Below are 14,042 nucleotides of genomic sequence, written 5' to 3'. Positions count from 1 at the left end.
CTGCACAAACCTGACCAAGAAACAAGTTGGGGAGGAAAGGGTTTATTCAGCTTACTTCCACATTACTGTTTATCATCAAAGGAAGTCGGGACTGTAACTCAAGCAGGTCAGGAAGCAGGAGCTGATGCAGAGGCCATGGAGGGATGTTCTTTACTGGCTTGCTTCCCCTGGCTTGCTCAGCTTGCTTTCTTATAGAACCTAAGACTACCAGCCCAGGGATGGATGGTACCACTTACAAGGGGCCCTCCCCTCTTGATCACTAATTGAGAAAATGTCTTACAGCTGGATCTCATGGAGGCAATTTCCTCACCTGAAGCTCCTTTCTCTATGATAACTGTAGCTTGTGTTAAGTTGGCACAAAAAACAGCCAAAAAAGTGGGTCTATATGGGGTCAGGGGTGGACTTGGCAGACTGAGAAAGGAGGGTAGATAAGTATGGCTGGTAGAAGGCAGGCAAGATCTGTAGTGAAGATGCATTTTATCACTGAGATGGGAGAATGGTGAAGTGAGAAATAACTCCTTTAAACTTTAAAAAATGTAACTGAAATGGGTGTAGTGGTACATATTTGGAATTCTAGCTCTTGGGAAGCTAGCCAGGTGGAACATGAACTAAAATTAAAGGCCCGTCTTGACTACATAGTAAGACCTTATCTCAAAAAACAGGGAAGGTGAGATGGTGGGGTCAAAAGCTGGAGAAAGCAAAATGCTGTTTGCCTTGCCAGAGACTGATGTTCTTTGCAGGGTTTACAGCCTTATTTTTCCTAAGATAAAGTTCGGTGAGTAGAACAGTACAGGATCTGCAGGTCATAAAGGCAATGGAGATACACGCATGCACGCACGCACGCACGCATATTCCTGTGAATGGGCAGCTTCTTAGAACACAATGTAATATTATAGATTTAAGTCACATCTTGTACTTGTTAAGGAAATTAAAGAAGCTGAAATATGGATTTGGCTATTAATTGGAACTTAAAGAAGAGATGACTTTTTAAGCCTTCAGAGTACATCAAAACAGACAAATTTCTCTACAAGAATATTACAAGAATTTAATAGAAAACAATGCTGTGACATCAAGCCTTTTTAGACTAGTTATAGTCACGTAAAGGCAATACAAACTACAAATAATGACCAGAGAAATGCAAGCCAATGACAAGACATACTTACTTACTTTTAATGTCTTCTCTTTATCCACAAAACAAAGAATGTGTTGCTGCTGGCCAGTATGACTACTGCCCACATTCCAGTTCTGTATCATAGTATATTATTATCATTACCCTTTGCACACAAGTTGATAGTCATAGAATTGCTGAGTCTTTCAAATTAGGTTGTCCTAAACCAGTCAGATATTCATCAAAAGTTAAATGAAGTAAGAATATTTTGTCTCGCCAGGCCATGGTGGCGCATGCCTTTAATCCTAGCACTTGGGAGGCAGAGACAGGAGGATTTCTGAGTTCGAGGCCGGCCTGGTCTACAGAGTAAGTTCCAGGAGAGCCAGGGCTATACAGAGAAACCCTGTCTGGGAAAACCAAAAAAAAAAAAAAAAATTGTCTCGATATGGTGATGCATACCTGTAATCAATCCCAGTTACTCTGAAGCTTAAGGAAAGAGGATTAAAAGTTCCTAGACAGCCTGAACCACACTAAGCTCACACTAAAACAGCCTGGGCAGCTTAACAAAACCCTGCCTACCTAGAAAACAGAAGGGCTTAGGGATGAAACACCCTGGTAGAATACTGGCCTAATATAGTCTATGCAGGATCCTGGATTTAATCTCTAGTACTACAAGGCCAGCTTGGGCAATTTAGTGAGACCTTATTTCAAAATGCAAAGATAAAAGGAAGGCTCAGGGGTAGAGTACTTGCTTAGCTTATAAGAAGCCCTAATTTCAGTCTCAGGACCACAATATATTTATAGAAAACAGGGCAACCAAATGATAGTACAAGAAACCTCTCAAAGAATACAGAGTGAAATGTTGGTGGTTTTGTTTATATTTTCAACATTTTTAAAATTATTTATGTGTTTATTATTAATTATTTTATAAATTTGTGTATGTATTAATTTGTGGAGAAATTTTATTATCTTTATAGTAGTTATACTTCTATACTCCTTACATAGCTTTTATCTATTTTGAGGCCACAGATACCTGGGAAATTTGGTGATATATTTGTCATGAAAAAGAAAGAAAACGTAAATTTTACATACATTTCTAGGGAAGGTCGCCACTCAGCCTTCCATACCTCTCTGAGATCCTTTATCACCTCAGACTTAGGATCTCAATTCTAATAGAAATGATTATCCCTCCAGGTTCGAGAAATGGCTGCTACCACCTTAAGTGGTCTGTTACAGTGTAACTTCCTTACTATGGACAGTGCTATGCAGATTCATTTTGAGCAACTTTGCAAAACAAAACTACCCAAGAAAAGAAAACGAGACCCTGGTTCTGTGGGAGATACCATTCCTTCTGCAGGTAATGTTAAAAATCCCCATTCCTCTGAAGAAATAAGCAGCTTGCTTAAATATTTGAAGTACTTGTTTGTGCTCAGGTCTTTGCTAGATGCTAAAGACACCCACTGTTATGCTTGGGACTTGAGTTTGATTTTGGATCTGTGATGAAAGGCAAGACCTACCCTACCAGTTTCCTCTGACCTCCAGTTGCATACCATGGACTCATGTGTGTACATGCGCAGATATGCACACATAAACTCAAATATACACACACACACAAACACAAACAGATACTAAATTAATTTTTTAATAAAATATGGGGATAGGCTGGGAGTATATATAGCCTATTTAGTAAAGTGATTGCCCTACAAACCTTAGGCCGTGAATTTGACTATCAGCATCTACATTAAAAGCCAAGTGTGATGGCCCATAATTGCTCCACTGAGGCAGTGGAGATAGACAGGGCTGTAGAGATGTCTCGGTGGTTAAGCGTGCTATACTATGGTCTCTGACATCCACATCTGGAGCTAGCGCCAAAGAATTCAACACTCCTTTCTGCCCTCTCTGGATACTTGCATGCATGTGCACATACATATACACATAAACATGAAATAAAAATACTAAAATTGAATGTATATTCAAAAACTATGAAAGCCTCCTGAGGAACAACATCTGAGATTGACTTCTGCTTCTATACTCATGTGCACACATATGTATGCAACGTAAGTATGTGCACACACAAAAAAAGAAAAGGTTTTAGGGAACCAGAGGTTCTTTTGCCTCTGTCTAGAGAAGGGAATATTGAATAGTCATGTGTGGCTCTTTGAGGGAGATCACTCCAAAGAAATATATTACCAAGTAAATTTCTTTTTTGTGTACACATCTATGTACTGTCAATTCAGAAAAATGCCTGTGATACCACTAGGAACCACCAGTATATGTGTGATCCATTGTCTAAAATTTGAATCCAGTATAGACTTTATTTACTGGTCAGTTGATAAAACCATGAAAAGTCATTGTAGAAACTTCTAAAGTAGTTGAGCATAAATCAGATGCTGAAAAGTCTTGACTACCTTGTTATGTTTAAAGAGAAATTTAAGTGGGTCAGCAGATGAACATCTAACTATAACCCCAGAGAAATAAAAATGATGTAGAAAAATTAGTAAATATCGTTTGTTGAATGCAAAGTGCCTAGAATATGAAGTTATTATACTTTAGAGCCATACTTATATCATAATTACTTAATAGAAAGTAGTATTTATATATTAAATATTACTACCAATTAATATCAAACTCCAGCAACATTCTAGTTTTCTTTGATAATAAATGTTTTAAGTCTTTATTATACCAAATGGCATTATTTATAGTTTTTAGTACTCCAAAATCTCATTTTCATACCTTCTCCTTCTGTTCATGGACACACCTAGAATATATTTACAAAAGAATGTACATCATGAGCTGGAGAGATGGCTCTTAACTGCTTAGTGGTTAAGAACACTGACTGCTCTTCCAGAGGTTCTGAGTTCAAATCCCAGCAGCCACATGGTGGCTCACAACCATCTATAATAAGATCTGATGCCCTCTTCTGGTGTGTCTGAAGATAGCTACAGTTTACTTATATAATAAAGAAAGAAAAGAAGGAAGGAAAGAGAGAGAGAATGTACATCATGCCTTATTTAAGAAACTCTGAGAGAAGCTAGAAATGTGGCGCAGTATAATAAGGTTTTGGCTTGTATGCATCACGTCGTGGGTTCAATCTCAATTACTATCAAAAAGGAGATGGAAACTGAGGCTTACATGTAGCAGATATAGTAAGGATGTTGCTTAGCTCATGTGAGGTCCTATGTTTGACCAATCCCAGCACCACTGGAAAGGATGAGGGGCAGAGCAAGAAAGGAAACAGGGAATGTGGGCATTTGACAACACTTGGACTTACTCTGCTGAGGAAAGAAACGACTCTGTAAGGTAGACATGTGTTGCAGTTCTGTCTCAAGAATGCATTTGTCATGCATGATGATGTGTCATGCATTTTGTAAGGGGACAGTCGCATAGAGAAAATATTACTGAATCTGTTAAATTGTTTCAAGATCAGGAACTGCACTTAGAATATGAATGAGCTGATCAAGAAAATTGTATCTATTGGTTTTAACAGTGACTCGTTCCTGGCTAGAAACAATTATACAGTCACCAAGAGACAACTATAGAATGTCTTCAGAATTTGCATAGTTTCTGGTTTAGCCCCAGAAATCATGCTAGTATGTACACACTTGTCAATTTATATTAAATGGGGAAATATGAACACTGAAAGTATATCTAGCATGAATGAAAATTTATTTCACTGTAAATGATATGTTGCTATTTTTGTTGCAGAGTTGGTCAAACGTCATGCTGGTGTGCTTGGACTTGGTGCATGTGTTCTTTCTAGCCCTTATGATGTTCCTACCTGGATGCCCCAGCTCCTTATGAATCTCAGTGCACATTTGAATGATCCTCAGCCTATTGAGGTATGTTCTGTATGATCCTGAGAATGATCTATAATAGCCATATCTTCAGTTTTGTATGAGTGAGTTTAAGTACACAACAAGCCAAAGTAAAAGGATAAATAGCAAGTAGTAGGCATATATCAGATAGACAGACAACAAAATACCATCAAACTGGAGGCCAAGCTCATCTAGCAGAAACCCACTGGTGAAGCTCCTTTAAGGCAGCCAGCTGGAGTTCTCAATAAGGAGAATGAATCTCTGGCAGAGTAGAGTATGCCCTCTGGTGAGGCTTCCAAGTAAAAACCAATAGCAGCTAGGGATCAGGTGCTTATAACAGCATAATGTTACTGGGCAAGTAGCTAGAGTTCACAGTTGAGCTGAACTTTCCATGGCTACTTCTCAATTTCCCCTCTTCAGGTGCTTTTACATCATCATTGGACAAACAGTAGCAGCCTCTGCTGGAAATCATTTTCCTTCCAGGTGTCCTCAGACATGGATTTACTCTTGAGCTGATTTGCCATTCTCTCCTTCCTGCCATAGAGTTAAAGAGGTTAAATAAACCATTCCCAGACAAGGGACCTGAGAGGGACACAACATTTACATGCTTGTGGACAATTCCATGTCCAGCTTCTTAGTGAACTCAAACAACGTATGGCAATTTACCAAAATAATGTACATTCCTGCCGCAGGCCAGCCGATCTGGGCCTCCCTTAACCCACAGGAGAAACGGGGTCCTAGTCAGGTTGACAAGGGGTAGGCGAAGAAATGATGACAGAGAAAACACATGAAGTACAGGATCTGAATGTATTTCTTAAAAATGGCATCAGACTTTTACAGTTATTGCAAAAGATAAATGATAAACCAGCAGCTCAGCAGTTAAGGTACATCTGAGGCCATCTAAAACACACTGGGTCTAAAGCAGCAGCTATCTCCTCTGGACTGGTGCTGCATCCTCCAGACCCAAGTGCTCTGGGCCCGGGGGACTGTGGACTGCACGAGTCTAAGTCTTAATCCATCTAAGTTCTGGTTCTAGTCAGAGAGTGAGTCCCCAAGTCTGAGTCCCAAGTGCGAGTCCTTGTGCTAGTCCCTCTGCGAATCCTCTTGTACAAAGTGAAAAGCAGGCTTAAGTAGCATACAGCAAGCAGGGCAGATGACAAGAGTCACATAGGCAGGGGACCCTTCAAGGTCAGTGATCTTACTGACCAAGATCGTGCATCTAGTTGTGAAACCGGGTGGAAGAGCAATGGTGCCCCTCCCTGCTGGGGCTAATTTGGTATTCCTATGCTAATTTTTTGGTTCTGCTGGTGGCAATGACTAGGAGGTTCCAACCTAACACTTCTAGCTAATGTCCTTGAGTGAGGGAAGCCTTTACTCTCTAGTACGTAAAACACTTCTAACTGCCCTAAGGAATGTGCTTGACCTCTGTTGCTAGCTCTGGCAAGGCAGATTCCTTGACAGCTTGGGATTAAACTAGGATAGGTTGGAAACGTTGTTCTGGCCAGGAAACAATGCCCAATCTTAGCCATTTACGAATCATTTCTTGGGGTACCTTTATGCCTAAATACGAGGGCGTGTTGACGATTGGAAAGACTAATCTGGAACAGGTCTAAGTTAGGAGATACCAGCGACTCTCTGAATACCCAGGAGGCACAAGCTCCCTTTTGGGGCCATAATGCCTCTTGTCCTTGATCAGGCTTTTTACCCCACCCCCCACCCCCCATACTGTAGACGTGATTGGTGTAGACGAGTGGGCGTGGCACGTTCCAAAGCATATAATTCTTCCCTAATAGTTTACTTGTATCATTTGATAAATACTTTCCTGTGTACTTTTAATCCCAGCACTCAGGAAGGAGGCAGAGGCAAATGGGTCTCTAGAGTTCAAAGACAGCTAGGACAATACGGAGAAACCCTGTCTCAAAAAACTTAAATTAAAAAAAAAAAAAATATATGTATATATATATATTGTTTTTTAAAAAGCTACCACCTCTGATATGGTCAAGTTTACTCAGTAATTATTAAAACTAGAGACATTTCTCCTATGTACAACAAAATAAAATTCTGTAGCTTTTATTCTTTCAAACCCAGCGTAAACAGTACTGACAGCATTAGCTAGAAAATTAGGTTTCTTGCTACTATTATTATTCTGGCATTTTGTATTTGGAAAGTCTCTCATCTCACTAAAAGCTAATATTAAATTAGAAATAATGATTGTATTATCTAGTAGTAAGCACCCATGCTCCTAAGCAAAACAGGTTATCTTAGTAGATGTGTGGAAGTACATACTGAACTGGTCCAGCAATGTGACCGTATATTCCAGTTGTTTGTCCTGAAGTGAAGCTAGTAACTCTATAGAATATTAGAGGCTTAGTGACAGAAATTTCCTTGGTTGTCTGACATTGTGAAAGCTGAGGTCTAGGTGGATCCTAGTGTAACTGAAGATGCCCACATGTAGCTCGGGGTGTTAGGGTTAAAATGTCTGTGGGTTGATTACAGATGACTGTAAAGAAGACCTTATCCAATTTCCGAAGGACACACCATGACAACTGGCAAGAACACAAGCAGCAGTTCACTGATGACCAGCTGCTTGTCCTCACTGACCTCCTTGTGTCGCCATGCTATTATGCATAGAGGGGTGAGTTACGTGGGACTTTCCCAGCATATGTCATCCCACCAGTGGCCAAGGGAATAATATCTACAAGATTTTTAAGGTTTGCTGACCTTTTAGATGTAACTGCTTAGATAAAGAGGAGAGAGCTTTGTTTTGACTTTTGGAGACAGGGATAGCTGTGTAGACCAGGCTAGCCGTGCGTTTGGGATGATTCCCCTACCTTAGCCTCAAGAATACTAGGATTACAGCTATGTGTCAACACACTTGAATGTTTTTAAACATGACTTTTGAGGTAGGGGGTATATAGTTTAGAGGAAGAGCCCAAATTTAGCAAAAGTGAGACCCTAGTTCAATTTCCAGTGTTGATGTAAACAAACATGTTAGCCTGTGCCTGTACCCTCAGAGGATTTGTTGGGTTGATTGTAAATATGGCTTTTTCTGTGGTCAGTGGAAATAACTCCTATAGAATTTCTCATGATTTTGTTTCCATTGTTAGGCAGGCAATTTATGTGACTACATTGGGACAGTTAGAAAATAAGTAACTTGCATTAGTAGCCTGGGATACTCATGTGAAAGAAAAGAAATCTGTACTGGCTGGTTTTGTGTGCCAACTTGACATAGGCTGGAGTTATCACAGAGAAAGGAGCTTCAGTTGGGGAAGTGCCTCCATGAGATCCAGCTGTGGGGCATTTTCTCAATTAGTGATCAAGGAGGTAGGGCCCCTTGGGAGTGGTGCCATCCCTGGGCTGGAAGTCTTGGATTCTATAAGAGAACAGACTGAGCAAGCCAGGAGAAGCAAGCCAGTAAGGAACATCTCTCCATGGCCTCTGCATCAGCTCCTGCTTCCTGACCTGCTTGAGTTCTAGTCCTGACTTCCTTTGGTGATAAACAACAATATGGAAGTAATCTGAATAAACTCTTTCCTCCCCAACTTGCTTCTTGGTCATGATGTTTGTGCAGGAATAGAAACCCTGACTAAGACAAAATCATAGGCCAATTTGCTTCCTTAGTGGCACATTTGGGGTTGTACTAGGAACTCTGGTTTCTATAATCATGAGAACACTTAATCTGGAATTTTTTAAATGTGTATGAATATTTGACTTGTATGTATGTATGTGCACATGAGCATGCCATGCCTGTGGAGGCCAGAAGAGGGAACTGAGTTACAGATAGTTGTAAGCCTCCATGTGGGTGCTGGGAACAGATGCATATGCTCTTAACTTCTAAGCCATCTCTCTGTCTCATCATCTGGATTCTTTTGTTCATTTGTGTATTCGTTTTTTGTTTTATTAATTTTCAGGTAGAAAATCTGTAGCGCTGGGTATCCTAGAAGTCACTATGTTGAGCAGGTGGCCTCAAATGCTCAGAGCTCTTCCTGCCTCCACCCTTCCCCTTTCTCAAGTGCTAGTATTAAAGGCATTCCCTACCATGCACAACACATCTAAATTACTAAGTGTTTATTACCTTTCTATAAAAAGAGAGGGTCATAAAGTCTTTGTATAGACAAAGGTAAGGAGGATAAATAAAATCTATTTGGTGGGATTTGAGAACTGAGTGTCTTGTTAACCTAATATAATTTTTTATTTTAATTTTCTTATTTGCAGATGACTAGTCCTCATTCTGGGCTCATTTCATCAAAAATTCCAGATCCTCAGGTATCATCTGTGGTGACTCTACAAGTTTCACAACTCGGCTTCTGTTGAGCTTTCATTCTTTTGGTGGCTTCTGTGTTTGGCCTCATTAGTCTGTGTCCACAGGTTCTCAGCTGCCATTTGATTTCCTAACTTGTCCTGAAGTGTTTCCAAAATACTGATCACTTTTTCTTTTGAGATATGTGACAAAGTCACAAAGTCTCAGGCTAGAAGTAGCCTAGTACGATCATGGCATTATGACCAAACAACGTCCCTGGAATGAAGAGTGCTCATTAGTCATGTAGGTTCTCTCATTTCAGTCATCTCACATTATTTTGAGTTCTTCCCCAAAGGCTGTTGAGTTTAGTGGTAGTAGCCATTGGTCATGAATCTGAAGTCTTGACAGCCTTATGTCTAGAGAGCCACGAAGAGAAAAGGATCAAAGGAGGCAAGTCTCAGAGTTAACCTAGGACCTGACGTGCTCAACCACACTGCAGAAGTCTGTCTGTGTCTCCACAGACTGGAGTTTTTGGTGCTGAGTAAGAACCAATTGCTGAAAAACTGGGGGTTTGGTGAATAAATTTTAGACTGATTTGTATGTGTATACACTGTGTGATTTTAAAAATAAAAGAGAACATCAATAAACACCCTGGCTGATTGTTTTTTACCCTATAGTCCTCACATCACACCTTGAAATACATTACACTTCATATGAGTGGAAGATTTCAGTTTTTGATCCCTCTCCTTCTCCCTGTCCCTACCCCCTTCTCACTGTCTTTCCCTCCTATTTCCCCCTGCCTGTATGCCTGCCTACAGAATCATTAATAAGTCTTGATATTTGACTTGTATAGTATGTTATGTAGATGTAAAAGATTGTATAATAAACTGTAGAGATAACACTAACAAGACTTTGTACAGATGCAACCCTTAACACAGACCATTGTGCGCCTGGTTAGAAAGATCCACACACAGCTCTTTACTTGTGGCTTTTGTGCCTACAGAATGGTTTTTGGTTTTTGGTTTAGTTTGGTTTGGTTTGGGTTTTTTTTTGTTTTGTTTTGTTTTGTTTTGTTTTTTTTGGTGTGTGTTTTTTAAGTTATATTCTTTATCTTCTCATGTTACAAAAGCTGAAACACAGGTGTTTTGGTTTTTTTTTAAGTTTATTTATTATTAGAATATCTGGATTTTTATGTACCTTTTTAGTGTGCATTTTTAAGTGATAATGTTTGCCTATCACAACTTTGTAGAGTACAAGGTATCTTCAAGTTGGAGTAATTCACAAGTTGATAAATGCCATCTTGCAGCACACCCTTTACAGTCTTCCTTAAAGTATCTATATGCTGAGTGTCTCAATCTACACACACAGCAGTGGGCTAGGTACAATATTGAAGTGTCAGCATACCCAGGCATAATCCCTCTACAGAGTAGTACCTAACTGATAGTCAATTCAACTGTGTAACTAGTTTTAAAAACCTAATAAAATAGACTACTTTTAATCCCTGACTTTTATCTTAAGAGAAGACAGTTGGGTTGGCAGCAACTTTTGTGGGTTCTTTCTGCCTTCTTAGGTTCAGATCTGTCACTTTCTTCCCACTTAGCCAGAGTGAATTAGCTAATCCTGCTCTGTTGAGTGCAGTAGCTATGCTCACTAGGCGTGCTCTAAGTGGTTATTAGCCATGCATGACTAGTGATTATTACATTTAATAGTACAGGGGAACTTCTCTGTCATCACACAAAATTCTGTTAAAAACAAAATAAGGAGGAGGCAAATGGTGGTGCACACCTTTAGTCCCAGCACTCGGAGGCAGAAGCAGATGGATCTCTAGAGTTCAAGGCCAGCCTAGTGTACAGAATGAGTTCCAGGACAGCCAGGGCTACACAGAGAAGCCCTTGTCTCAGGAGGCAAAAAAAGTTTTGGTAACACAAACCGACATAACTGACTTCTTAAGGCCACTGCTTGAGTGGTAAGACTGTACTGCCCACCTCAGCTTTTTCTGTCTTTCTTTTTTGCTTGCTTTTGTAAGCAAAAATTGAGAAAGAACTCCCAAGGGAAGAATATGCCAGCTATTTCTAACTAATCTACATACAACTGTGCTTTTACAGTGGTTCTTAAGTGGGAGCTTATAAATAAAGTACTTGGTAGTCAGTGTGTTCCTTCAGATTCTCTGGATGGGGTTCAGGCTTCACCATCTTTTTTAAGTGATAGGATGGCACGTATCAGCAATCTGAACCATACTGGATCCTGAACCAAAAGACTACAGAGTAAGATTCTAAAATCTCAAAAAGTTCCTTATTGATTCAGTTTGTCAATGATTGAGAACCCATGATGAAAACAAGATCTGGATTCTACTCTTACACCTAAAAGCAGCGCCCCTTAATCTGAGTACCCAGCATGTCCCCTGGGTAACCCGAATATCAAGTTTGTTGCTTATTAGCTTGATATTTCCTGAAGATTATACTGTGAATTTTGAAATGTTATATCATTGCTTGATTAAATTTCTACAAGTGATCCCAAGTATGAAAGCTCTTAGAATATGTAGTATGTTAAAAAGGATAGAGGTAGAGGAGCAAGAGCTTTGTCAACAAGTCGGTTAAGATAAGCTGGTAAGGAGCAGAGAGATAGACAATATTAGAAAGCCATTGTTTGGACTTCATCAAGTGTAGGTTTCTGTGAGTTTTGATGAGTAAGGAAAGGAGAAAACAAATTTGTAAGCTCTAATCTTCAGTTTCTGAATAGATTTTGAAGCCTTTGTAATTCATATTTAGAAGGACCTTTTCTTTACTGTTCATGTGACTGAGTTGAGGAGCGATGGGGTAGCTCAGCAATCAAGGGTTTGCCTAGCACAGCAGCGTCCCTGAGTTCAACTCCAGTAGAGGGCAGGCCATGGAATTAACACTTGAAAGCTTTTCTTATATTGGAGCATCCAAGGAATATACTCTTTAAGCCCGGAGCTCCTAATCCTGGTTGTTTGCTATCTTGCCCAGTGAATGTGGACATTTTATTGGCCTTAATGTGCACTTTCCCAAAATGCTTATTATTTTTCGTATCATAAGATTGTGCTGGAAAGCTGGTTTTATTGCCTGTTCATGTGCTAGCATATTGTTAGCCATAATTAACTTCTTACAGATTTTGCCTTTTGCGTTATTGGTATGCCAGTGTTTTTATCCAGTATATTAACCTTGTTGCTGTATTTTGTATTGATTAATAGCCCCACATACATTGGTGGAGCTTTTGTCTCTTTCAGTATGAGGTTGGTTTCTCTCGGGTGTATGTACTACTGATGGCTATAGTAGTTCAACCTGAACATTTTGTTATCATTTATGTCCAAATGGAAATTATACAAGCAGTATTTAATTTATTTGGAGAGACATATAATTTGGGTCAGAATTTCTGCTCTAACTGCTAATTAGTCCTTTTTTCTTCAAATGTTTATAGAGCCCAATGTTACCCTTACCAACAACATATCTTAAAACTGATATATTAACAAGTGTCTGGAAAGTAGAACATGATTTATGTGTAAATTAGTTGGGGTTTTTTTCTTGAGTATTTTTTTTTCTAAACATAGCTCTGATTTCACAAAGCCCTTCAGCATGTTTCTTAGTAAAAAATATGGGAGAATTTAATTTCTTTGAAACTCATTACTAGTTTGTATTTATAAAGGAAAACTTAACAGAAAATGGAAAGGGGCTGTAGTGGCAATGTTGCCACAAAATATTTCACCTGGATGGAATCAAAGTCTTTGGTTTCTAGTACCACCTCCCCCACCCCCACCCCCAAAAAGAAAAAGATATTTGAATAGGCTTCTCTATTAAGTATTGGATGAGATTAGAAAAGTAAAAGATCTGGGGCTGGTGAGATGGCTCAGCGGGTAAGAGCACTGACTGCTCTTCTGAAGGTCCTGAGTTTGGATCCCAGCAACCACACGGTGGCTCACAGTCACCCGTAATGAGATCTGACACCCTCTTCTGGTGCGGCTGAAGACAGCTACAGTGAATTACTCTGGAGGCAGCAGGGCCAGAGAGAGCGGCAAGATCGAGCGGGACTGTCCTCTGAGTTCATTTCCCAGCAACCACATGATGGCTCACGGCCATCTGTACAGCTACAGTGTACTCATATACATAAATAAAATAAATCTTAAAAAAAAAGAAAAGTAGGGGGCTGGTGAGATGGCTCAGCGGGTAAGAGCACTGACTGCTCTTCCGAAGGTCCTGAGTTCAGATCCCAGCAACCACATGGTGGCTCAACCACCGGGAATGAGATCTGACTCCCTCTTCTGATGCGTCTGAAGACAACTACAGTGAATTACAACGGAGTGAGAGGGGCCGGCAGAGGTCCTGAGTTCAATTCCCAGCGGCTACAAACATGGCCATCTGTACAGCTACAGTGTACTCATACACATAAAATAAATAAAAAAAATAAATAAAGAAAAGTAGATCATACTAACCAGATTAAAATCCTGGAGGAGTGGATGGGGTATGTTTGCCCATAATAACATACTTCGGAATGTTTCTTATATAATGACCTCAACTAAAATTAAAGCTAAAGTGGGTGTTATTTTAGACATGTTGACTTTAAGAGATGAGAAGCTACTGGTCTAATGTCTTATGTTGGTGTTTAAAATAGGACTAGCTGAATTACACTATCGCTTCTCAAAATTTTTACACTCAAAATATTTAATAGTACCTCTTTTTAACTTTGCACCAACCTCGTACTTACTATTACCTAAGACGCATAAATGTGTTGAAGTTGGTTTGATTCAATTTGTCATAATGACTTTAATTATTAAACTCGAAGTGACAGCCTAGTTAGAAAGCCAAGGAGGCCAGCTTGAAGGCTCTGCGCAGGCACTCTCAGCTTTCTCTAGAGGCCTGCAGAG

The 14,042-nt window shown here is 39.8% G+C and overlaps 1 protein-coding gene across 3 annotated transcripts in view; it reads left to right on the top strand.

Annotated features, from left to right (window-relative positions):
* The window catches only part of Psme4 (proteasome activator subunit 4), a 113,032-nt gene extending 103,220 nt beyond the window's left edge, over positions 1-9,812 (top strand). For all 3 annotated transcript variants that reach the window (XM_031342036.1, XM_031342035.1, XM_031342037.1), the window contains 4 exons: positions 2,303-2,465; positions 4,814-4,947; positions 7,420-7,558; positions 9,139-9,812. In XM_031342036.1, coding sequence (XP_031197896.1) covers positions 2,303-2,465; positions 4,814-4,947; positions 7,420-7,554 — 432 coding nt within the window. In that variant the 3' untranslated portion in view covers positions 7,555-7,558; positions 9,139-9,812. The remainder of the gene's footprint in view (positions 1-2,302; positions 2,466-4,813; positions 4,948-7,419; positions 7,559-9,138) is intronic.
* Positions 9,813-14,042: the final 4,230 nt, after the last annotated feature.

The sequence above is a fragment of the Mastomys coucha genome, unplaced genomic scaffold, assembly GCF_008632895.1.
Source record: "Mastomys coucha isolate ucsf_1 unplaced genomic scaffold, UCSF_Mcou_1 pScaffold22, whole genome shotgun sequence".
Lineage (NCBI taxonomy): Eukaryota > Metazoa > Chordata > Mammalia > Rodentia > Muridae > Mastomys > Mastomys coucha.
Note: the sequence above shows the minus strand (reverse complement) of the source record. Positions and strands in the feature narration are given on the sequence as shown.